Raw genomic sequence first — 26,174 nt, 5'->3', positions numbered from 1 at the left:
AATACCACTAATCAAAATAATTCACTGCATGGGCATCATTCTTTGGGAGACATTAGATCAATCCTCAAGAGAGACTCAAATGAATTGTTACCTTGTCTGTAAGTTACTGAGACCCTGCAAGGATACAAATCCAGAAAGGATTAGAGAGGAAGCAAGTTTAATCCACTAACCTCAGTCTGTACCAATACCATTTGAAAGACCCAACAACTTGAGTTATAGGCCTTCAGGTGACTCGTCCAAAGAACAGCATGTTGGTTGGAGTTTCAAAGAAATTTGTACAAACTTATGGAATGAATCATAATGCCCGGTTTTAAGTTCTAAATATTTGAATAAATAGAGAGACCTGGTTGTTTGTGCCCATACCTTCAACACGCACTGCACTTTCCATAGCCGAGTTCCTAAAAGTGCAATATAAGAAATGATTAGTCATTTGCCATCTGAAAGGGTTAAAAGCACACCTGACAACTGAATAGTATGGGCAGTACACCTGCATGAGAAAGTAACACAGATCTCCCATGTGACAAATCGGTAACTTGAATCTGAAATTCGAGTTGCTGTTCTCATGGATGGATCTTCATGGACTGGTACACTACTATCTAGCAGCCTGGCATGAAGTCCTGAATCAGAAGAAACTGTAGGAGCAGCGGCATTATTGCGAGCAGATCCAAGAATCCTCCCGTGACCTGGAACTCTGTGGCTATCCTGTAATGGCTAGATTTAAAAAAAAAATTGACAGTAGGTTATATCACAACAGAATTAATCTTCCGCAAGCAAATAAAAATAACCACCCAACACAGGCTGATGTATAGAAGAATTGCATGAAATATTATCAAGGGAAGAATCAGTAAGAAAAAAAAACTTCATTGACAACCATCTCCTTCATCTACACAGTGAAAATATGAAAATATCCTTCTTGCCCCAATGGTTCGTTCAACATTTCAATGCATCACATGTGGAGCAAGAATACACCAAAGAAGAGGGGAAATCTATCATGCTTAAAAGCAAAATTTTCTTAGCATTTCATGTTTATAAGCAAAGGTGCATGAATTTGTACTTCAATTGATTGTAGAAATATGATAAATCAGTGAATAAGAGAAGGAAAGGAAAAAAAAAGGTACTACGTGGAAATCAACAATGTTAGAAATGTAGTTACATTTTAATTGTTTAACTTCATTCATGATTTATGTATTTTCATAGTTTTAGTTGTTTGGCTTCATAAATTGTGCTGAATATGCATTCTGTTATTTTTAAGGATTTATTGTATTTATTTATTCTTTTCTTGGTCCTGATTAGGCTGATTAGTTCCACCTAGCCACTGACTAGCCCTTTTGGGGGACGGGCACCTAGGTGCTGGCTAACAGATGAAGCACTTTCCTAACTTGTGTGGAAAACATATGCAAAGGTCTAGCCATATAAAACAGGAGATAAAAGAGAAATGAAGAAACACAAGGACTGAATTTTTCACTGGATCTAGCAAACAAGCCAGGCAGCTCGAGCCCAGCTAAATTACCAGTTCATTTGAGCTTAGAGAAGGATCCAGTCCTGGTTCCCAAACAGCCAAAATGGTCATCATTTTCATGGATGGAAGAGAACAAGCAGGAGGGCAAGTTGAAAATTGAAGTCAACCTGCTTGCCTCAAAGCCTGTACTTAGAAGATTATCACCATTATGTCAATCACCAAACCTAATTTCAAGAATCGAGTCATGTACACTGAATGATGGCATCTAAACCAATAAATCCTCAATACTTGCATCACACTCATTCCAGACATGACAGATTGGTCCTCTAGCAGCTTCACACATACACACTAACACAATCTCAGAAAACTATTTTTCAATTCACTGATTAGAAGGATACAACATTAAAGTAAGCCAGGTGTTTTAGGACCTAAAATTTCCTATTAGCTGCTTTATTTTAAAATATGTTACTATAATGAAACCTGCACTTATGTTGTAGTTCATATGCATCAACATCTGATGATTATCATGAATGAACTAATGTACAATAATGTCAAAGGAAATGAAAACTAAAAACAAAAGATCACTATCTAGTGCAGATATCAAAATACCTCAGAAACTGGTGACGTGCTTTGTGGCATCCATGTGGAGAGATTTCTCCACACATTTCCAGAAAGAGTACTGCTGGAGGTGAAAACAACCATTTAGACATTGCGTACTAAATACAGCAAGAAGACAAATATTTGTTACCTCACAGGCATAGTTGTATGTGTAGGGAGCTGTGCAGCAGTTGGATTACCCCCACCACCCACAATAAATCCAGGCCTCCTAACACAAGACGACTGCAAATGGATTTAGAATTCAGAGATTGTGGCACTGACACTAAAACAGGTTATTTTTCACAGTTACATGAACATATCACATACATAAAGGCATAGTATATTACATATTACTTGACCCCACAAAGACAAACTTAATTCTCATAGAGAAAACTCAGATGCTTCTATGTGATGCATGCACCTGAATGCTTACATGTGTGCGTAGAGCCATTAAACCATTTGCAGATTAATGTACATGCATGATAGTGAGTAAACAAGAAAACAGACAACAACAAAGCCTAGGCAAAGAGCCCCAGATTCACATGGAAACTTGATTCATAAACTTACAAGCAGAGAGGAACTCTCAATTCTAGAAAAGAAGGATGATCCTGGCAAAAGAAAGTTGAGCATTCCATAGTTATCTGTTGAGTAAGCAGATACTGGTATAAGTACTCTTGAAGTGAAAATAGCGGCTCAAAAGAAAAATGAGGGACTATAATGTAAAGGAACTGACATGCAAACCCAGACAAAATTCCACATAAGTGTCCAAGTAGTGAAACATTTGTCATCAGAAGCTGAAAGGCCACCAGCAAGATCCATGCGTACCTAAGAGTGTAATACTTATCTCATCTTGAAGAAAGCAATAACAAACTGAAACAATGTCAATATGAGTGCATGCGTTTGTGTATTTGTGCATATTCCCCAAAATTTACTTTCATAGATAGGAAGCCGCAGTCTTATACCATTTTTCGGGCACATTGAAAAGTCCAAACACGCTGCACAACATCATACAATATGAATCAGTAGAAGTAAAAAATGCGAATCATATATGGTGGCTCAAGTTTGTTCTTTACACAAAAATAAGGGAAGAATAAATAGTTAAAGTACTTTTAGAAAATAAAGCAACCTCAAGGAACAACATGGATTTAGGTTGTTACATTACCTTCTTGATTGAATTCCGCTTAAACTCATTTCTGTGACAATCATAGAAAATATGATCCCTGATAATCCAATTGCACACTCGTCCATCAGATTATGATAAGGGTGTATGGGATTATAGGCAACGACTGATGCAATAAGAAGATGAAAAATGGCATTTGTTGTAGCTAACATAAGAATCACATATAAGAGCCGGACAGATCCCGTGATTCATTCTAACCCACTCCCCAGAGGTACCAGAGCCAGCATGTTGAACATGACATGCAACATGGATCCATGAAAAAGAATCGCTGTGTAAATCCTGTAAACTGCAATGAATAGGATTTGTCTATTAGCCAATTGTCCAAAGACAGGTAGATTTCTAAACAAGGACCCAAACTAAAAAACATCCTTGATGTCTAAAATTTAGGCTAATATGTAGTATTTGTTTTTCCTACCTATACTTTCCCATGGACACTCTGTCCTACCTATCAATGGAATCAAATGAAGCATCACTGCTCACAGTAAGATGGGTTGTCTTGCATTGACCATTTTGCAACCGACTGTGAAGAACTGATCGGGTGCAACAATCTTATTTTTGTTTCTTCATATCAATCAAATAAAAGATCTGGAAAGCAATGGCATCAAAGTATGTCACGCATCCCCATGGACATCTTGATAGGCTTGGTAACTGTGAGAAAGACCTGATGTCTTTTACCATAAAAAAAATAACAAAATGGTAGCTACGAGCAATTACCAGGTCCTCTCTACGACATGAATCATAACCAATGAGTCAATGACTGAATGTTGCCCAACTAACTTATTTTTCTTGTATCTCATAAACATGCACTTGTGTCTCTACATTTATTCATGTACAAGAGGAGGTTTCACTAGTAATCTATTAACAGTACACAATGAGTTTTAGCCTGAAAAACATCTGCTAGGTTCTCTGGACACCTAAAGGCCACAACCTAATGAGCTGAACCCAAAGAACTACGATCATGGTGGATGGTGACAATGGACTCCACACAGTAAATTCAACCATCCAAGCAGTAGAAGCAGACAATGATCTGCATCCCATGACCAATGACAACATGAACCTGGTGAGGCATGAGCAGACAAAATTCCATCAGCCAGTTAATAGACACAAGTCAACAGCCTCACAATTGCATTCTAGATACAAAATCCACTCCACTCATGTTCGTCTTAGTGCAGTAACAAAAATAAGGCTGCAGTGGATATCACCTGGGTCAGATTTTACAGTAACACTTCATCTTGCTTAGAAAAGGCTCTTCTTCTAACATGAAGTGGACCAACTCAATGATATTCGTGTATAAAATCAAATTTTCACATTCTTTTAAGTATTATGTTCCCGTACCTTGGAACCGTGAAATAATTAAACTGGGCTAGAAGCATATCTCAGCAAAGGAGTCATATCCAGCCAATAGACAAAGCAAGTATATAAAACCACATACAACCACCACTCCTGAAGTAATGAATGGAATGACTCTCCACCACTGGTTCAACCGAGTTGACAACCCTGCCTACCACATGCAACAATTACCAGACAGCTCAGAGATTTCGCACCAGATATTCAATTAGGAACAACCAAACCCCACAAAAGCAGAAAATCCATATAAAAAGGGAAAAAGCAATCGCAGAGAGTCTCAACCCATGGTAAAAATCTCAAGCCAACTAAAGCATGCCAGGATTGGAGTCCCAACACAGTCGATGCGTTTCTAAACATAATTTCTTTATTTTCCAAAACAACAAAACAACATCAAACTATTCAAAGTAAATGATAAGTAGTTCTCGAGGCAAAAACGTATCCAAGTAAAAACTTTCAAAACTTGCTGCCTTGCTTGAAAGGAGCACGAAAATGTCGTAACACAAACGTAGCTACCAACATACTTGGAATATCATCATTTATCTGCAGAACTCTTCCTTATAAAACACCAATCGAAGTAGAAATCAATAAACTTCCAAGTAAAACACTGACAGTTTAGTTACTGCCAAGAAATTTTCACGTTTAACCAAGCTTTTATTGGCTTTCCATCTCGCAAGGAGATACACGAGGAATCGCCGAAAAATATCTTCATCTGATGATTCCGATTACCAAGCCGAATCTCGAGTCCTAGCTCCTAACGACAATCTTAAGCCTAGCAAAGATGGGTATAGCTACATGCATGCACCTCAGACACCTTTATAATTTATCATCGTAGAATAACCAGATGCAATACAACTCTGTGAATAGCAGATGCAAATACGACAAACGATGATAATGAAATCCGCCTAGACTTGGAAACCTCCTCAAAGTTAAGGCAACTATTGACATTCTAACCAAAAAAGGGGCAAGTGAATTTTCTCTAAATATGAGAACTTCCCTCACAAATATTCAAATATGTGAATTTCTTCCTTTATTTGCGATTTTTTCTTCCAAATATGTGAATTTTCTCGCACATTTACTAATTTTCTCTCAAAACATGAGAATATGTGAATGTCCTCCCAAATATGTGATTTTCGTTCCAAAATATGCTAATGTTATAATGTATTTTGCGATTTACCCCATATATGTGCTTTTAAAGCATCGCTAAAGGCCCATTGTACTTTTGAAGCGGTACTAAAGGTTTTAGGAACTCTTTTGAAGTATCGCTAAATGCTCGTCGCGCTTTTGTAGTGTCAGTTTTTTCAAACAAACTCCTCTTACCAAAAATCACATATTGGTAAACTTGGAAAATATGTTTATTTTGGAGAAAATTACCAAACACGGGAGGAAATTCACATATTTGGATATCTGAGAGGAAAAATCGCATATCAAAGAAAATTTGCATGTGTCAAGGGTAAAAAAAGTTCTTTTACAGCTAAAAAGGTTGCGGTTTTGGACATTAGGGTGATTTTAAAAAATTGTAGAGTTTTTTTAGGAAAACTCATCATTTTTGGCATTTTCCTTTTGCAAAACGTGATAAGGAGGGGATTAATTTGCAAATGGTTGATAAGGCAGGACCAATTTGCAAAAAAAAAAAAAAAATCTTTTTAATTTTCAATTCTGGTTGAATATTCGTAGAGGGGATGTGTTACTCTCTAAAACGGCCCCAAGCTCACCATCACTAGAAACTATAGAGTGTGTAGGCAACCGTATAAACTGGAAGGTGTGTGAGTGTGTGTGCATTCATGCCAAATGATCATGCTGCTGAAAGTATTCTTCAATGTTATCCCCTTCCATTAATAACAATTCAGGCATTATATCCTGCTTCTTGTAAAATAGTTGAACACTGTCGAGTTAAGGCAACTATTGGCATTCTAACCAAAAAAGGGGCAAGTGACAATGCCTTTGATAGCTCTAAAAAACCAAAAAAAGAAAAAGAAAAAAAAAACGAAAAGCACAAACTTCAATATTTAATTCGATAAATTTTCCATCACCATATTACACAAAATCCTCCAGAAGACCAAAAAGGAATCAAATCGATCCCTCTAATTGTTAGACCAACCTTGTGAAAATGGATTTCAGAAAAGAAATCTCAAGCCTAGAGGCACGTTCTTAAGATCGCTATCTTTAGAACTTCAATCGCCCCACTCCGGGAAGACCGAAGATGCGAAAAAGGGTTTGATGCGACTGAGTTCCCAGGATACAACTAGGCTTGAACCTCCAGAGAGTCATTGTTTCGCAAGGACAGATGATCTCTACCACACTTGTACTCTGCAAGCCAAATAGAGAAGAAGGAAGAAGAAGATTTTGGAGAGTCGTAAAATTCTTGTGTTCTCAAAAGACGAAAATAGAAGATATTTATAGACTTTTAGAGAAGACAAAACGTTTTGCGATAAATGAGATTAATGGCTATAAATCTGACGGTTTGAAAATAGGACGAAAAAGAACCTGAACGGTCACCCACCTTTGACTGTCAATCAAAGGCCTCTAAAACCGCCCAACAGTCACAATGCAACATTAACTCGATATGCATGCAACTTAAAGCTTTCAAACAGCCAGATAACTCAAACCGAAAAACAAAACGGATATTTTCACCTCATAAGCTTTCAAAGTGCAAAGTGCGTCATCAAAACGCCACATTACGCCTCAAGCGCCCTTGCGCACGCACGGGCGCGTGTGCGTGAACGGCGCGGCACGTTCGTTGCTGCACGATGCGCAACAATGTCCGCAATCCACCTAAAGAATCAAGGCTTACCAAAGTAAAGAATAGATAACAAGCTCTCTATTTAAACCTCTTGAAAAACTTTTCTCTCTTAGATATGGGACTAAACTTTTTCAAAACTCTTTTGGTAGTAATTATTAATATTTTAAAACTTTCCTAGCACTAATTTCACATAAAAAGGAATCAAATCTCGAACACGCAGCTACAAATTCCAGATCCTTGGATTTGTTCCACATAACCCTAAATTTCGTGGATAATAGAGAAAACTAAACATACTCGACAATCGAAGATCGAAGGAAGAAAGGGAAAATAATAAACAGAGAGGAATCGGGGAGAGGATCAGAGGAAGCAGATCAGGTCATTTTGAAAATGACCGTTCTGCTCATCCGAACATCTCGGCCGTCCGAGCCACCATTGCAGATGGTCGCCACGTCTCACTTTGCTTTTCCGATAACGGCGTCAAGTGAGAATTTTTTAATTTTGAAGACCTCAAAGCGAAGTGTACGGACCCCGAAAAGCGAAGAAGAAGGTTCTTTCCGTTCTCGTTCGTCTCTCTCTCTCTCTCTCTGTTTCTCGATTTCACCTTTCTCAACTTCGCCTGTCACGGGTCTCGACTTTTTCTCTGTTCACTACTGTGGCAAGCTAGAAATAACCTTCGGCTCGCGACAGCTTTCCGGCGAGATACACCTCTACAAGTCTCTCTCTCTCTCATTCTTCTTCCCTGGCGAGCATAGAGTCCCTTTTTCCGATGTCTGATTGAGAAAAAAGAATTTATGTTTGTTTTGGTCATTTTTTTAGTGTGATCTTGCATGTGTTTTGGGAAATTAAGGTTTTTGGTGTAAAGAAACAGAAATTTTGGGTTGATTAGTTGTGCGATTTCCCGATGAATGACACGTAAGGAATTTTCCCTTTTTTGTTGGTTTTGGGATTGCCTTGTCACGGTTTAGTTCTGAATCAGTGTTCCTTTTTTAATGTTGGTTCTGGGATTGCCTTGTCGTCGTCATCATCATCATCGTCGTTGTTTTCTCGATACAATTCAGTCCGTTTCTCCTTCTAATGTGGGCTTGATTCATGTTGCGAATCTCACAGATAAATCTCTGGGATTTTTTTTTTGTACAACTAGATAGTGTACAACTGCTAATGCAGTCTCCCCAGCCGCCCTTTTTTTTTCTGCTGCTTGATTTTGGCTATGATGAGTATTTTTCCTGATAAATCTCTGGGATGTTTTTGAAAATAATAAAATTAAAAGTAAAAAAATTGAATTTCTTCAAGAGATATTGAGGAAAAATCGAAATGTATTCATTTTCACTGTTTAATTTACCATGATAGTTGTATTTTCTTCTTATTTTTACTTTTCTTGTTTAACTTTTTAAATAGGACATTTCTTTATTCTTCATCTTTTTTATGTTTTAAAAGCATTTCTTCACATATTTTCTGGAAATATTACTGAAACACATTTTTCTCATTTTTTGCATTATTTTTTTTATTTTAATATTTTTAAATGTTAATATTTTCTAAAAAATTGTCAGTAAACTATAGTACTACAGACATGAATTTTTTTATGCACATTTGAGTTAGATAGGGTATTTGAGACTTGCTGCAGAATCTATTTAAGTTTCTTGAATCTGCTGGGAGAAATTGTGGGTGATTATTTCTTTTGTTATTCAAGCTGGCTCTGTGGATTCGAACCCAAGACCCTTCAGTTATGTTAGTGTGACCTAACCATTCAGCTATCTGATTCAACCCCCAGATTGTGGTGAGGTTGATACACAAAAGCAATACCTCTGCCTTTCAGTGGGTATCTCTGTTGCTACCTCTGGGGATTGTCTTTGTTATGCAACTCACATATCTGCTGTTTTGAATTGCCTTTAAGAAACATGGTTGTAAGCAGGTAACTGCCCACTGGGTGAAAAACTTAAGCTAATATTTGGGTTGTACTTCGTTAGTACGGTTTCTATCCTTTTAGAACTGTCTTGAATGTCAATAAATGCAATTAGCCTTTTTGAGTGTCTACTACTTCTGGATTTGTTCTCCTACTTGAGTGTATCTGTTAATTGGAATTTCATATGCTTATTGCTTTGCTGTTAGCTATTTGTATTGCAGCATTTTGATTGTAGTCATTAAACTTGAGAGCCCTTGAGTCTTAAGATTTTATGGAATTTTGCAACTTTTTCAGGTTGGATCAAGTTGATGGAGTGATTTTCTTGTTTCTTTAATGAATGACTTGTAACTTGGAATTTATAATATAAGACAATATCAGCTTATGCTATGCAACCATGAATATCTTGGAACATCAATCTTTGTGCAGGATAGATCCACATGATATTAATTCTGACTGGATCCCACATGTTACACGGCACAGTCTATTTAATACAAAGCATGCTTCAGTATTATATGGTTTGGTCTCTTCAGTAATCACTGTATTTGATCATGTATATCACTATTGGATCAATTTATTGTTACTTTTTGCCAATTTGATTTGGAGGTGACATTGTGACTGTTGATTTATCTGGTTTTAGTGGAGACAAAGGACTAAGAAATTTTTACACAAAAATTTCATTAATGTTTGGTTTACAGACTTAACTATTTCTTTTTATGGTTTTCATGTATAATTTGATTTCTATGATTGATTGAGGCAATCACCATAATCCCAAGAAAAATTTATTTATCCATGTTCATATTTTCATGTTATTTTGAAATTGCCTTTTTGAACTAAATGTCCTATAATTTGTGATGCTTTCACAGGCATCAAAATAATTAGTAACGTGATATACCATCACATTAGGTGTAAAAGTGGTGAAGGGTTATTCCAAATTCTTACAGCAAATACAAAGAGATAAAAATAAAAAATTTTACAGCTGCCCAACGCAGGTAAAAATATTGCTTTAATATGTTATTAATAAAATTGTTATATCAATTATGAATATCTTAGTGGTAATAAAAAAACATGTAGAGTGCGTGTGATTGTGTTTTTTTTATTGATGTGATGAGTATGTCAGTCCAACCTAATGTGTGACAAATACAATGCTTTGTCTATGGAGTTGGCTTTAGTGAAAAGACTTGTGCAATCAAATATTGAAAATAAGCACTTGAGATGGAACTTGAGCTTGTCAAAGCGAAAGATAAGGCACAAAAACAGAGTTGGGAATATGGAATGGCGATTTTGGTTATGCACAGCGTGCACATTTCAAGTGAATTTTAATGTTTTTTTACAATGCAGACATATTTTTGGTCATGTGTAATGTTTATTCTTTCTGGTGGTCTTGCTAATTTGGTTATTGTTATGATTAATCTCTTTTGTCATTATTTTGGTTGTAGATGGGAGTTGATACCTCAACATATACAGTGGATGATGCACTTTTGGTTTTGAGTTTGAAGTGTTGATGCTTGCTTATGCTGGAATTGGATGGATGGCAGAAGCAATTGAAGTGATGCTTATTTGTTTTGAAGAAAATAACTTGTACAATATAGTACCATATATTCTAATGATTACTTTGTTTTTTATATGTATCTTTATTACACATTAGTCATATTTGCTCTAAAGTAATGATCCACATTTTTTAATTTTCTTTTTAAATCTTGTGTGCGTAGATGAAAACTTTTTTAGTATACCTGAAAAAAGATATAATTTCATGGACTGCTTTGGTTTCGACCTATATTAAGAGTGGAAATGCTGATCTAATAGACAGATTGTTTGATCTTGAGGCTGAGAATGCAGAAAATTATGTATTGCTATGTAACCAGGTTTCCTTCTCTGCTGATTGGTGAGAAGCAATGGCAATGAAAACTCCATTTTTTTATCTCAAATCCTTGGATTGGGTGACCCTGATTGGATGAGATTTTGCAGAAGTCATATCATATAAATTGTGCATTAGTGAATCCTCAATTATAATTTGGATTGCTGCAGTTGTATCCCCAATTTTTTACTTTTTAATTTAGTAATTTGATGTATAAGCGATTAAAGGGTAAATCAAAAGAATAGGATTGTAGTTGGGATGGTGGACATGATGCAGCATCTGTTTTTTATAAAGATGTTGCTTGGTGAAGAACAATTGACGACATTGTGTCATGCTTGTGTTCTGCTGTGAAAATATTCTTTTCCAACAGCGAAGAGATGAGAATATATTTATATTCACACAGTTTTCATGTACTCTTATTTTGTTATGAAATCTTGGTTATGATTCATATTATAATTAAGTGAATGTCCTCTTCTACTCTGCTAAGCTGGTTTATTTCTTGATAGACAAGTTCACGAAGTTTGTTTTAGCATGTGTTTGGCTATCTAATTCATGCATCATTTTGAAAGAAATTTATTAACGTCATGCAAATGTGGCTGATCACGTTTAAATGACAAGGAGATGAAGTTCATCCTTGTGATAGGGTTTTTTGGATGGGATGAGGGGTATATCCTTCCAAACAGTAGGTAGTTACAAGAATATTAACATGAAGTTATTAAAAATCTAGCATAGTAAGACAAAACAAAAGAAGTTATTGAAACCTTCAAAATATGCATGTGGTATTAAATTAAGGGTATTCTGATCTTAGGACTAATATAATAAACAAGAAAAATAGTTGGTTGCCATTATAGGATGTTACTGAGAAAGAAAACTGCTCAACTGTAACACCTCGATCTGGAACCTCAGGAGTCTGAGTTCGGTTGGTATTACTTTTTAGAGGAAAAGAGTACAAAGTTTACACAGAGAAAACGTGGCTAAAAAAAAACTTTTCATTTTATTCTCACAAATCAACTCTTTCTTACAATTGTTTATCGTTCATAATAAAAGAAAACAAATTACATCTTATTCAATGACAAGAAAATAAAATATACCAGATGCTTTGTTGAAGAAGAAAAAACTGCTCACCAACTGATTGTTCTAATGCCTGTAACCTATAGTTGTAATTAACAAAATGGGGGTGAGTCTACAACCCAGTAAGAAATAATTATAAGTAAATAAACAATTAACTTACAATTGTAGTGGGTTTTAAGCCTCTAATCTTAGTTTAACTTTCGACATACCACACATTTTTGTATATTTTAATTACCCCCATTAGAAATCTCGAATGCTCTCTTTCACACAACTATCACTATGTTGGTTATACCGGTCATAGCCGTCTATGAGCGTAACAACCCCGTAAAACACCCCAATTCTACATGTTGGCCAGACAATGAACCATACACTCCCAGTAGTCCCCGAACCACCAGTCACTGTAGTGAACCACCACGGGGACCCCACCGGTAGCTAGCCGGGAGGTCAAGGTCTCAATCTCGGTATGGTTTATGCTACATCCTAACCATGATGGTTATCAACCATCCATGGTCCTTTAGAGTCCCAAATCAGTGTGAGTGAAATCCTAAGTCATAACTAAGTTTACACATTTACCGACATTCTCAAACTCATTATTCACTCGGTCTCTCATGAGTGATGTCATGACTGATCACAAAAAATCTCATTTTTATTCTTATGATGACGTTAGGTCTCACACCTCTCTCACTTAGCATGCAATGATGTAGTGTCTCTGTATCGTTAAATCACCGGCTTCCCATTCTCTGTGGTGGCTGCACTATGACCGCGAACCAGGTAGCCCTTACCACAGGTCGCCACTTTCGGGATTTAAGGAGTCATGCATGCTGATCTCAAAATTTCCATTCATACAATATGAATGAACTAAATGAGACTCTAATCTAAACTTAGTCTCATCACAATGCATGATATTAATGATCATATAGACATGCAATTGAAATACAATTTCTTTCTATCATGCATGACATATCACAACTAACAAGCATATCACTATAACGTGTGTATATAAATCAACTCATAATGTCAAGCATGGAAGTTTATGCATGTCATGATCTCCCCCAAAATAATTATGCTAATCATTTATAACATTACAATAACAAGCAACGTGAAATGTTTATTTACATCTAAGATTACTTATAATATCCCTTACCTCAAGTATGAACGTTGTGTTCTCACGCAATCGAGTCTCATGAAGTTCTCACACTGTGATCTGATTATTAAACCAACATAGTTGAATTAATTCATAAAACCTCTTATAAAATTACCAAAATACCCCTCCTGAATTAACTCAAGAAACCTCAATTTTTTGCATTACTAATTTGACTGAATTTCATGGACCAATGAATTCTTCTCTTGAATACGAGTCCAACGCACCAAACCTCACTCGATTATGAGTTAAGGGTGCAAAGATATGTCCATCTTACTGAAATGGATCTCGGGTATCCAAATGGATATTTTTGTCATTTCAAATTTTGGGACAACTCGAGACTATCTTACGATTCGATCCGAATCCAATTCTGATCTAGATCCAATCTCTGTATGCTTAGATCTAGATCCATTACCTATATGGATTCAGAATAGTCAAATTGGATCCAGAATGGTCTAAATGGATCCAGAATATTCTAACTGGATCCAAATCCATCTGACTAGATCCAGATCCAATTCTGATATGGGTCTAAGACTGATCCAAACTTATCTTGACCAGTCAATCTGGATCTAGAGCAGGTCCAGTTCAATTTGGATCTGGATTAAGAATCATCAGACCCGAACCAATTCAGTCCATCCCGGTTTGGTTCAAACCGGTTAAGCTGAGACCGAGTTTGGTTCAAACCGGTTTGGCTCAGACTCTGTTCGGTCTGAACCGATCGTCAAAAATCGGTTCGACTAGAATCACTTCTTACTTTATTATTATTTTATTTATATATTCATTTATTTTTATTTTATTTTTTCTTGGCTCGAACTCGGGTTCAGATGTGGGTCAGACCCAACCTGATTCGGTCTGGTCTGGGTCAGACCCAGACTGACTCACTCTGGGTCGGACCTAGACCAAACATTTTTTTTTTGGCTCGGCGGAAGGGCATCACCCCTTCCGTCCTCCCCCTTCTTCTTAAACAGAGGGGCCGACCGTCGGGGTCGGCCCTCTCTGTCCTTCTCTGTGGCAGAGGGGGGTCGACCACCGACATCGGTCGGTTGGCCGGCCGGCCCCCCTCCTCCCCTCTCTCTCTCTTTGTATCTTTTCAATTTTTTTTTCTTTTCGTTTTCCTGCAACTCACCTGCAGCAATGGTTGCCCCCCCTCCATTTGCTCGAAACAGAAAAGAAGAACGAAGAAGATGATGAAGAGGGTGGAGGCTTACCTCACCGTCGTCACCGGTAAGTGTCTCTCTCTCCCACTCTCTGTTGCTCCCTCTCTCTCTCTCTCTGCTGCTCATTGAGATGCGGTAGAGGGGGCTGCGTGAGGGCTATAAAAGCCCTCACGCAGGGTGAGGATAAGCCTCACCCTCCACGGATTTTGGGGGGTGAGGTTTATCCTCACCCCCTCTCGTAACACAGTTTCCTTTTTTATGTTTATTCCCTCCGGCGACTTCGTCAGAGGGTTTTTTACAATTCTACCCCCCTTAAAAGAAGATTCGTCTCGAATCTTACCTGGAAACAAATGTGGAAATTGCTCACGAATGTCAGATTCATGCTCCCAAGTAGTCTTCTTATTGCTGTGATGACTCCATCTAACCAATACCAGAGATAACTCTTTGTTTTTTAACTTTTGTATTTTTGCATCCAAAATCTCTACGAGCTTTTCTCTAATACTTAAGTCATATTGTATATCCAATACAGTCTCGACTGTATCCAATTTGTGGGAGGGATCTGACACATACTTCCGCAATATGGAAACATGAAACACGTTATGAATTCGAGACAAGGAAGATGGTAAGGCTAAACGGTATGCTGTCTGACCAACTTTCACGAGTATCTCAAAGGGTCCAATATATCTAGGATTCAACTTTCCTCTTCGACCAAAACACACCACTCTCTTAAACGGAGATATCTTAAAAAATACGTGGTCACCTTGCTCAAATTCCAACTCACGACGTCTTTGGTCCGCATAACTCTTCTGTCGACTTTGCGCTGTGAGAAGATGCTCTCGAATGAATCTCACTTGGTCTACCATCCGTTGAACCATCTTGAGCCCTAACAATCTTATTTCTCTGACCTCATCCCAACACAAGAAAGTTCAACATTGTTGACCATACAATGCCTCAAATGAAGTCATGCCTACACTTGCTTGAAAGTTGTTGTTGTAGGCAAACTCTATCAATGATAGAATATCATTCCACGAGTCACTATATTTCAAACTACATACTTGGAGTATGTCTTCTAAGGTCTGAATGGTTCACTTTGACTACCCATCTGACTGGGGGTGAAAAGTTATACTTATTTTTAATTGTGTTCCCATTGCTTCTTGAAAACATTGCCGAAATCGTGATGTGAACTTCGAGTCTATATCTGAAACAATTGAATTAGGTACTCTATGGAGTCTAATAATCTCTCTGATAAACAATTGAACCAATTGGTCATAAGATTGTGTTGTCTTACAGGCCAAAAAGTGAGTTGACTTAGTTAGCATGTCGACAATCACCCATACTGAATCCATCCAATTTTCATCTTTGGAAGCCCTAAAACGAAGTCCATCACTATATCCGTCCATTTTCACTCAGGTATGGGAAGTGGTTGCAAAAGGCCACCTGGTCATTGGTGCTCAATTTTCACCTGCTGACATACTAAACACTTGCTAACAAATTCAGCAATGTTGCTCTTCATTCCACTCCACCAAAATGTATCTTTCAGATCTCGATACATTTTAGTGCTGCTAGGATGGATGACATATCTAGAATGATGTGCATCTTTCAACAATTGATTTCTAAGTTAATCATCCTTAGGAATGCACACTCTTTGACGAAATCTAAGAAGTCCTTGATCATCAATTTTGAATTCTGACTCCTCATTTTCCAAAATCTTCTTTCTTATTTGGGCCAATTCTGGGTCTAAGGGTTGCTTTTCCTTAATTAGCTCCCACAATTTTGATCTCATGTTGGTTTACACAAATAGCAATCGACCTGGTAGGCATTGAGCTTCTGCCTTCTGATGAGCCATCATGGAAAATAACTCCCAATCTGTGAGTCTGGCTAGTGCTCCTGTCTTTCGGCTAAGGGCATCAACGACTACATTCGCTTTACCCGGATAATACTTCAGCTCAAAATCATAGTCTTTTAAAAATTTCAACCATCTTCTTTGTCTCAAATTCAAATCTCTCTGCGAAAATAAATACTTAAGGCTTTGATGGTCATTAAAGATCTCAAATTGCTCACCATAGAGATAGTGCCTCCAAATCTTAAGGGCGAATACCACTGCTGCTAGTTCCAAATCATGCGTCAGATAGTTGACTTCATGAGTTTTAAGCTGACGAGATGCATAAGCTATCACTTTTTTGTGTTGCATCAGAACACAACCCAATCCTTTGCGAGAGGCATCACTATAAATAGTGAACCCTCCGGATCTAGAAGGTAAGACCAATATTGGGGCAGTGGTCAAACACTTCTTTATCTCTTGAAAACTCTGCTCACATTTATCGTTTCATTCAAACTTTACATCCTTCTTTGTGAGCTTTGTCAAAGGAGTCGCCAACAAAGAAAATCCTTCTACGAATCGTCGGTAGTACTCGGCTAATCCCAAGAAGCTGTGAATCTCAATATGATTCTTGGGTCTAGACCAATTGGTGACTGCTTAAATCTTTGCAGGGTCTACCATAATCCCGTCTTTAGAAACAATGTGTCCAAGGAAAGACACTTATTTCAACCAAAAAACACACTTAGAGAATTTGACATAGAGCTGATGTTCTCTAAGTATCTACAGAACTATCCTCAGATGCTCTTCATATTGCTCCTTCGAGGTAGAGTATATGAGGATGTCATCGACAAATACGACCACGAACTTATCCAAATAGTGTCTGAAGAACCTATTCATCATATCCATGAAGACAATTGATGCGTTAGTCAGACCAAAAGGCATGACTAAGAATTCATAATGGCCATATCTCGATCTGAATATTGTCTTAGCCACATCTTCTTTCTTGATCCTCAGCTGATGATAACCCGATCTCAAAACCAACTTTGAGAAGCATACCGCTCCTTGCAGTTGATCGAACAAATCATCAATTCTAGGCAATGGATATTTATTTTTGGTGGTCACTGCGTTCAATTGTCGATAGTCTATACATATACACAGTGAACCATCATTCTTAACGAATAGGATCAGAGCACCCCAAGGAGATACTGACGGACAAGTAAAACTTTTCTCTAATAATTTTTGCAGTTGCTCCTTGAGCTCCTTAAGTTCTGTAGGTCCCATTCGATAGGGAGCCTTTGAAATGGGCGTTGTTCCCAAAACTAAATCAATTTGAAATTCAATCTCACGATCAGGAGGGAGGCCTAGTAGATCTTCCAAAAAAATATCATCATATTCACGAACTATGTCTACATCTGATATTGTGAGATCTTCTTTCTCTTTAATTTTCATGTAGGTCAGGAATCCCATGTATCCCTTTTTAATATATTTATTGGCCTTTATACAAGATATGATAGCCGGCTTCAGTAACTTCCTAATACCCTGATATGTGAAAGTGAAGGTATGGGGTATCTGAAAGCTGACACACTTTCTTCTACAATCGATAGTGGCATGATGGTCCGATAACCAATCCATGCCTATAACAACGTCCATATCTTTGAAGTCGAGTTGCAACAAGTTCACAGACAACTCGCAATTTTCGATTTTTACTACATACTTAGAATACACAATATCCACAATGGTGGTTGCTCATATAGGTGTCTCTATTAAGTAAGAAACACTCAATCGAGAAGGTGCCACTGACAACTGTTTCCCAAAAGCTGAAGAAGTGAAACTATGTGTGACTCCTGAGTCGAATAATACACGAGCAAGAATACCAGAAATAAGAAGTGTACATTCAACCACTTCAGGGTTGGCAAGAGCTTCTTGAAGAGCAGTCACATAAGTGCAGTCTGGTACTGCTGACTTCGGCTTCGGTGGGGCGTTGCTTCTTTGATCAGGTTGTGGGCAATCATTGACATAATGACTCATCTGCTGGCAGTTGAAACATCTCACATTCCTCAAGTCACAATTACCCTCGTGCTTCTGGAGACCACAAGTCCTGCAAGCGTTGTCCGACTGGGTCGACTTTTGGATCTTCTGCCGCTTGACTTGTTGATTGCCTGTATTCTTGACTTGTTTACCCTGGTTCTGATTAGGGGTTTGTCCTCTGTACTGTCTCCTGTTGTCTCGCTAGAATCTTCCTCTAGGCTGAAACTTTCTTCGATAGGACTCTACCACATTGCCACCATTGTGATGAGCCTTATTTTCGAACTTGGGTTTTTCCTTTGTTTGGGGCTTCTCATTCGTCCTCATCTCCCAAAACTCGTACCTGGAGGCGTAGTCTACGAGCCAACTGTATTTCTTTATTTATTGTGGCCCGACCAACCTCAAGATTTGGGGCCTCAAACCCCTCTCGATCCTCTTGCACTTCTCTTTATCATTTTCCACCAAGGATTTGGCAAAACAGGAGAGAGAGTTGAAACGAGCGGTATATTGGGTGATCGTCATGTCACCATGCTTCAACTTCCTGAATTCTTCTTCATTTTTCACCCTCTGACACTTTGAAAAGAATTGCCTGTAAAATCTCCTCATGAATGTGGACCAAGGCAAGTACGTATCCGAATCCAAGGTGTCCTTGATGGACCTCCACCAGTGCTCTGCATCACTGGTTAGATTGGATACAACTATCCATACTCTGATCCTCTGGACATTGGATGACATCCAATGCTTTCTCTACTTGCATCAACCAATTCTCTGCCACGACACCGTTAGGAGTGCCATCGAAGAGCAAATGTTGCATGTTCTTGAACTTCTCAGCCCATGAGGTGATGCCAAAAATGTCCGTCTGAGGTTGACTTTGTTGGGCTCGGGTTGTTTGTAGGAGTTCATACAATATCCGGTTGATAGTGTATTCTGGCAGTATTCTCGTACTTTGACTCATCGGAGATCCATGTGAAATCTCCATACTTTCTTCTCTACCCTCTCGTGGAGTATATCTCTCCGGTGTGTGAGTTGTCACATGGCTTCTCTAAACTTGTGCCCCTTCCGTAGTAGGGGATGATGAGGGTGCCCTTCGCGACGGTCCACCAAGGATCTCCCTTTCCCGCCTGACCGCTACCATGTCCTTTGATAGGTAAGATGTTTCCCTACGAGTGACCATTGATACTGAAGGGAAATTATTATCACATGATTCGTTGGTACTTGTACAAATTTTCATCATATATCACCCAATATATATAAAGTCATTCATTTTATTTCATTCAAAAATCTCATAAATGTGCGAGACATCACTAGTAAAGGAAGAAGAAACAATGCAATTCAAACAATATGACTCGACTAAACAACTAGCTAATCCTAATTATTCTTCAATCCATCCGAAACATGGCATGTTCCCTGTGTTCCTTTGAGCTTGATGCTGGTGAGTCTCAGGAAGAACGTTCAGGTCGTACTAGGGCGAAGCAGGAGTATAAGTGGGTGAGGAAGATGTGTGGGTAGGTGTGACAGAAGTGTATGTAGGTAAGGTCGGATCATCAATCGGGTCTTCATCCTCGCATTCCTCTTTCAAACTCCCTGATGTTGTTTGTCCTTGCCCAAACCTTGGGCCACTTCGGTTGGCCTCTATTGCCTGTTGAGCTGCTTCGGCTGCCAGAAATGCATCTCTTCGAGTTTCTTTAGACAAAAACTCTTGGACTGGAGGTGGAACTCTCTGGTTGCCTCCACGCATGGCAGTCACATAGCTCTCTCGGGACATATGTCGTCCCCGCGCGCTAGCCATACGAGCCCCTCCCCGAGGCATAAGGTTTATGTTCGGGGATGCTCTTCTCCTGATTCCTCCTTGAGCCACCATCAAATTTCTCATCATCCGCCTATGTGCATACCTTGCTCCCTAACGGTTGAACTGACGAGTCATATTTCCATAAGGTGGTGGCTGACACCCCTGAGTAGTGTAGGGGTGGTCATGAAGGTAAAAACCTCCATCCCCAACTATAATGTAGATTGGAGGAGGTTGTGGTGTCAGATCTCTAGCAACTTGAGTCATACTTGTGATGATTCTAGTGGCCATCACCATTGTAGCGATGAACTCCTCTCTTCTTCCGACGGGAGGCTCAACAAGGTCTTAAGCCCTTGGGTCTTCGTGGTTTCCTCGTTCGCTAACCATTCATAATCACACAATAAACTAATCATTAACGTGTCTTATTCGAGCAAAGACTTATATCTTGTCATTAAATTTTTTATTATGAATGATGAATCTTTTTCTGTATAAACCTGACTCTGATACCACTTTGTAACACCCCGATTTGGAACCTCAGGAGTCCGAGTTCAGTTGGTATTACTTCTCAGAGGGAAAGAGTACAAAGTTTACACAAAGAAAACGTGGCTAAAAAAAAACTTTTCATTTTACTTTCATAAATCAACTCTTTCTTACAATTGTTCATCGTTCATAATAAAAGAAAACAAATTACATCTTATTCAATAACAAGAAAATAAAATATACCAGATGCTCTGTTGAAGAAGAAAAAACTGCTCACCAACTGATTGTTCTAATGCCTGTAACCTACAGTTGTAATTAACAAAATGGGGGTGAGTCTACAACCCAGTAAAAAATAATTATAAGTAAATAAACAATTAACTTACAATTGTAGTGAGTTTTAAGCCTCTAATCTTAGTTTAACTTTCGACATACCACACATGTTTTTATATTTTAATTATCTCCATTAAAAATCTCGAATGCTCTCTTTCACACAACTATCACTATGTTGGTTATACCGGTCATAGCCGTCTATGAGCGTAACAACCCCGTAAAACACCCCAATTCTACATGTTGGCCAGACAATGAACCATACACTCCCAGTGGTCCTCGAACCACCAGGCACTGTAGTGAACCACCACGGGGACCCCACCGGTAGCTAGCCGGGAGGTCAAGGTCTCAATCTCGGTATGGTTTATGCTACATCCTAACCATGATGGTTTTCAACCATCCATGGTCCTTCAGAGTCCCAAATCAGTGTGAGTGAAATCCTAAGTCATAACTAAGTTTACACATTTACCGACATTCTCAAACTCATTATTCACTCGGTCTCTCATGAGTGATGTCATGACTGATCACAAAAAATCTCATTTTTATTCTTATGATGACGTTAGGTCTCACACCTCTCTCACTTAGCATGCAATGATGTAGTGTCTCTGTATCGTTAAATCACCGGCGTCCCACTCTCTGTGGTGGCTGCACTATGACCGCGAACCAGGTAGCCCTTACCACAGGTCACCACTTTCGGGATTTAAGGAGTCATGCATGCTGATCTCAAAATTTCCATTCATACAATATGAATGAACTAAATGAGACTCTAATCTAAACTTAGTCTCATCACAATGCATGATATTAAAGATCATATAGACATGCAATTGAAATACAATTTCTTTCTATCATGCATGACATATCACAACTAACAAGCATATCACTATAACGTGTGTATATAAATCAACTCATAATGTCAAGCATGGAAGTTTATGCATGTCATGATCTCCCCCAAAATAATTATGCTAATCATTTATAACATTACAGTAACAAGCAACGTGAAATGTTTATTTACATCGAAGATTACTTATAATATCCCTTACCTTTAGTGTGAATGTTGTATTCTCACCGCAATCGAGTCTCATGAAGTTATCACAGTGTGATCTGATTATTAAACCAATATAGTTGAATTAATTGATAAAACCTATTACAAAATTACCAAAATACCCCTCTCGAATTCACTCAAGAAACCTCAATTTCTGCATTACTAATTTGACTAAATTTCATGGACCAAGAGATTCCCCTCTTCAATACAAGTCCAACGCACCAAACCTCACTCGATTATGAGTTCGAGGTGCAAAGATATGTCCATCTTACTGAAATGGATCTCGAGTATCCAAATAAATATTTTGGTCATTTCGGATTTTGGGACAACTCGAGACTATCTTACGATCCGATCCGAATTCAATTCTGATCTGGATCCAATCTCTGTCTGCTTCGATCTAGATCCATTACCTATCTGAATCCAGAATAGTCAAACTAGATTCAGAATGATCTAAATGGATCTAGAATATTCTAACTGGATCTAGAATTGTCTGATTGGATCTAGAGCCGTCTGACCAAATTCAGACCCAATTCTGATATGGGTCTAAGACTGATCCAAACTTATCTTGACCAGTCAATCTGGATCTAGAGCAGGTCCAGTTCAAATTGGATCCGGACTAAGAACGGCCAGACCCAAACCGGTTGAGTCCATCCTAGTTTAGAAACAACATGGTGGGTGAGCTCGAGTCCACCCGAGTCGGGTTTTACACTTATTTTTGAAAAAAAAGGCCATTTTTTCATGGAATGCGGCACATTGAAAGAATGGCCAGCCCAGCCCACCAGTGGGCCCCACATTTTCCTTTGGGACCGGCCACTGTCATAAATATTTTTCCTGCTAGAGACAGGGAGAAGGCTTTCTCTTATTGAAAAAAAAAACAGGCCAGGGTGTTTGTTTCATGCCCTTTCCTACGAAAGAGGCGCTCTTTGCTAAAGAGAGGTGAAACAAACATGTCCACGAAAATATGTGGTGGGACCTACATCGTAAATGCAAAGTTCTTTCCTATCAAGAAATGGGTTCATACTTCTCCCATGGTAAAAGTAGTTTCCATCTTTGAGCATCCCTTTCAAGAGAAAGTGGCTTTCCTTGAACTAGAGTGTGACAAACGGCCCTTTGAAGAAAAATTAACAGCTTCTTCGTTTTATTTGTTCATATACAAAGGCATGGGACCAAAGGGGTGGGTCCCCATTATGATTTTTATTTAGCATATTTGCCTTTCATTGGTTTCAATGTCTGAGGATAGGATGATGCAAAGCAGACATAAGACCATGTAATAGGAACCACCCAATAAGGCTTGTTCCATATCCATCCATGGCCAGAGCTCTTACTTTACCAACTATTCCTTCTTCTTCCTCCTCCTCTAGGTTCCATTTTTCTTCCTTGCAACTAAGCTATTTGACACCTCGTAATCGAACTTCCCGACTAATCTTGAAGTGCGAATCGTCGACTCCTCAATCGGCAAGCGATGAATCTAAGAAGGAAGGCACCGTTCTGCAAAATTCTACATCTTCACTGGTTATTGGATCACCAATTATCATCACAGAGGCTCCATCTGCACTGAAAACAGCAGATTCTATGCCTTCACTTAAAATGAACACAGGACAGATTAAGCCTGGTGATGTTGGGAGGTATGTTTCTGCACTTATCAGATATTGCCAAGTGATTATGCGCTCTTAAAACTGCACTTGGCTAGTTAGCTAACATGTATTTCTATGGTATTTTTCGGCCTTCTGCAACTGTAATATGGTGCTTCAGATTCCATTTGCAAGTTGGTAATATCTGGTTAACATGATAATTGATTTCCCCTTTTAGCCTCTTGGCTAAGACAAAGTGTAATTTATGTTTTTACCAGTTAACCGGAGCATTAATGTTTGCATGAACAGAATTGTTGCAAGGAAACCTAAAGATGTATGGGCAGTCAGACTTGCTATAGGCACATACTTGATGGATGCAAAGTACTTCAGGCCATTGGATCTTGAGGAATGAACGTCTATGGTGATGACCACGTTGGATAAATACAGCATGAAGGTTGAACCAACGAAGCCATGTTGATGCATTTGCGTGGCAATAACCAACTCTGTTTTGTTTTCCTTTTAAACTGACTGCAGTCATTGATTATCTTAGATGCTTGTTCTGAGGCAATGACCAGTAGGGGTCTTCTCCTTAATTATCTGAAAGTAACTAATATCTGTTTGATGCTTTCTGTTGATGGTGTGATTGGGGCTTGGGCTACAAAAAGTGTGAAGGAAAGAGTCAATCTAAAAAGGAAAAAATATATAATTTCTCTCCGTGTTTTATACTATCTACAAAGAGGGAAAATAAAAACCTACCCAATAAGAAACGTTTTATCAGATTTTTGGTGTTTTTTCCAAATTCTAACTTTACAGATGTGTTCAGCATGATTGATTTACTAGAAATAGACACTTGGATCATGCATTTTGAATGAAAAAAATAGTATTTGGAGCTTTAAAAATATATGAAATTGTAGTTGGTTGATTTTTGAAACCTTATAAAAACATATCCATGCATCTGAATCAAATGATCCAAGAACTGATAAGATCCGGGTCTGGATCCGAAGCTCTGATTAATACAAAAACCTGGGTATAGTTTGTAAAATTTTACACCAGACTGGGCCCCGACCCAAGTTTTGATTAAAACCCATGATTTTTCAATGTAAAAATGATAAAATTTAGTTTTACCGGGTATGACTCGGGTCTGGTTCATGTAGTTCTTATTGGGTCTGGTTATGGTTTCTCTTATAATGGATCTGATTACACTCGGATCTGGACCCAATACCATATCCAAAAATCGGGGCCAGGTCTGGTTTCACCTGGGTCCGAACCAAACCTGACCCGTTGACACCCCTGTTTTGAGTCAACCCCATTGATTAATTCGGCAGAAGTACATCAAACCTAAACCCAGACTAATTTATCCAAATTGATTCGAATCCAGATCGTTATAAGCCAAACCCAATTTACATTCAACCAAGGGTAGTTCCACTTGTTAAAAGCCTGCTTGACTTGGTATCTACCCGACTTATTATAAACCCAAATAAGGGTGTCTACAGGTCAGGTTTGGATATGATATCCAAACAAATCTAAATCCAATTAGTCAAATTTGGCAAACAAAGTAGATTAATAATCGGATTTGGATTTGGTATGCAACTTTGAATCTGAATCTGAACGGGAGGAGTAATTCAACCTGTTACATATAAAACATATCTGATTAGCTTATTGGATCTGGATTTCGTCTTACCTTTTTATATCCAACTTTGAATCGGAATCAAAATCTGATAAGGCATGAACCGATCGTGTGGGATTTAATAATGCCTAACCCTTGAGGCGCCCCCTGCCTACCAGGGAGTACGCCGAGCTTTCACCTTGCAGTAAGGGACGGCACCCATGGGTTTTGAACTTGTGGCACTCGGTGACATTCACACCAGCCCGCCTACTTTTTTGTTGTCAAACACTAAAAGCTTTTGGAAAGTTTCGTTAAGTGGTGCCAATGCCACAGTTAATTAAATATAATATTTTAGAAAGTGCAAGAAAAAAACTCCTTATCACCAACTGCATGCCTTCTGTTGGTAAAACCCTTGAGGTCCCTTCTGCCCACCGAGAATACACCCAGCTGAGACCTTATGATAGGGATGCTACCTGTGGGTTTTGAACTTGTGAAGTCCCATCAATTTGATGATATTGGACAAGTCACCCTCAACCAGATGAGGGGAGCCCTTGTGGTCAAGTTAATTAAAAATTACTATAAACTTCCATACCAACTTTCAAACCAATAAAAAAATTAAGAAAGTTACTGCCCAAACGGGAAGTGAATCTGCAAAACTTATCCATCCCTGAAACTGTGGATCCTAGTCTTTATTCTTAAACTAAAGAACTTAAGCTTGTTTGGAAATGGGAAAATGATAGGAAAATTGAGTGAAAAAGAAAAAAAGTTTTTTCTACTTATTTTCAAACAAAAGGAAATTTTTATCATATATATATTTTAAAATGTTTCATATGAAAATTTTCTCCATTTCTAGAGATGGAAAAACTTTTCATATGACAATCCTCTCTCTCTCTCCGCGTTATACAAACAAAAGATAAATTTTCATATGAAACTTATTCTCACTTCCGAACGCGGTAGAAAAATCTCCTCCTAATCGTCGAAACTTACCGTAAATGGTGGTTTGAATCTTCTAAACACGTCTATTTCAGTCTCTCTCTTTCTCTCCCTCTCTTCCTGGATTTTCCATAAAGT

The 26,174-nt window shown here is 38.3% G+C and overlaps 1 protein-coding gene and 1 pseudogene across 1 annotated transcript; one reads left to right on the top strand and one right to left on the bottom strand.

Moving 5' to 3' along the window:
- Window positions 1–371: 371 nt before the first annotated feature.
- LOC149831746 (rhomboid-like protein 15) lies at window positions 372–7,259 on the bottom strand (annotated as a pseudogene).
- Window positions 7,260–23,167: 15,908 nt separating this feature from the next.
- CRR42 (DUF3148 family protein) lies at window positions 23,168–24,110 on the top strand. The gene is made up of 2 exons (XM_090012204.1): window positions 23,168–23,551; window positions 23,807–24,110. Exons 1-2 carry the CDS (start codon window positions 23,235–23,237, stop codon window positions 23,907–23,909), a joined length of 420 nt encoding a protein of 139 aa, XP_089868330.1. The 5' UTR covers window positions 23,168–23,234; the 3' UTR covers window positions 23,910–24,110.
- Window positions 24,111–26,174: the final 2,064 nt, after the last annotated feature.

The sequence above is a fragment of the Nuphar pumila genome, chromosome 7, assembly GCF_984573655.1.
Source record: "Nuphar pumila chromosome 7, dmNupPumi1.hap1.1, whole genome shotgun sequence".
Taxonomy (NCBI): domain Eukaryota; kingdom Viridiplantae; phylum Streptophyta; class Magnoliopsida; order Nymphaeales; family Nymphaeaceae; genus Nuphar; species Nuphar pumila.
Note: the sequence above shows the minus strand (reverse complement) of the source record. Positions and strands in the feature narration are given on the sequence as shown.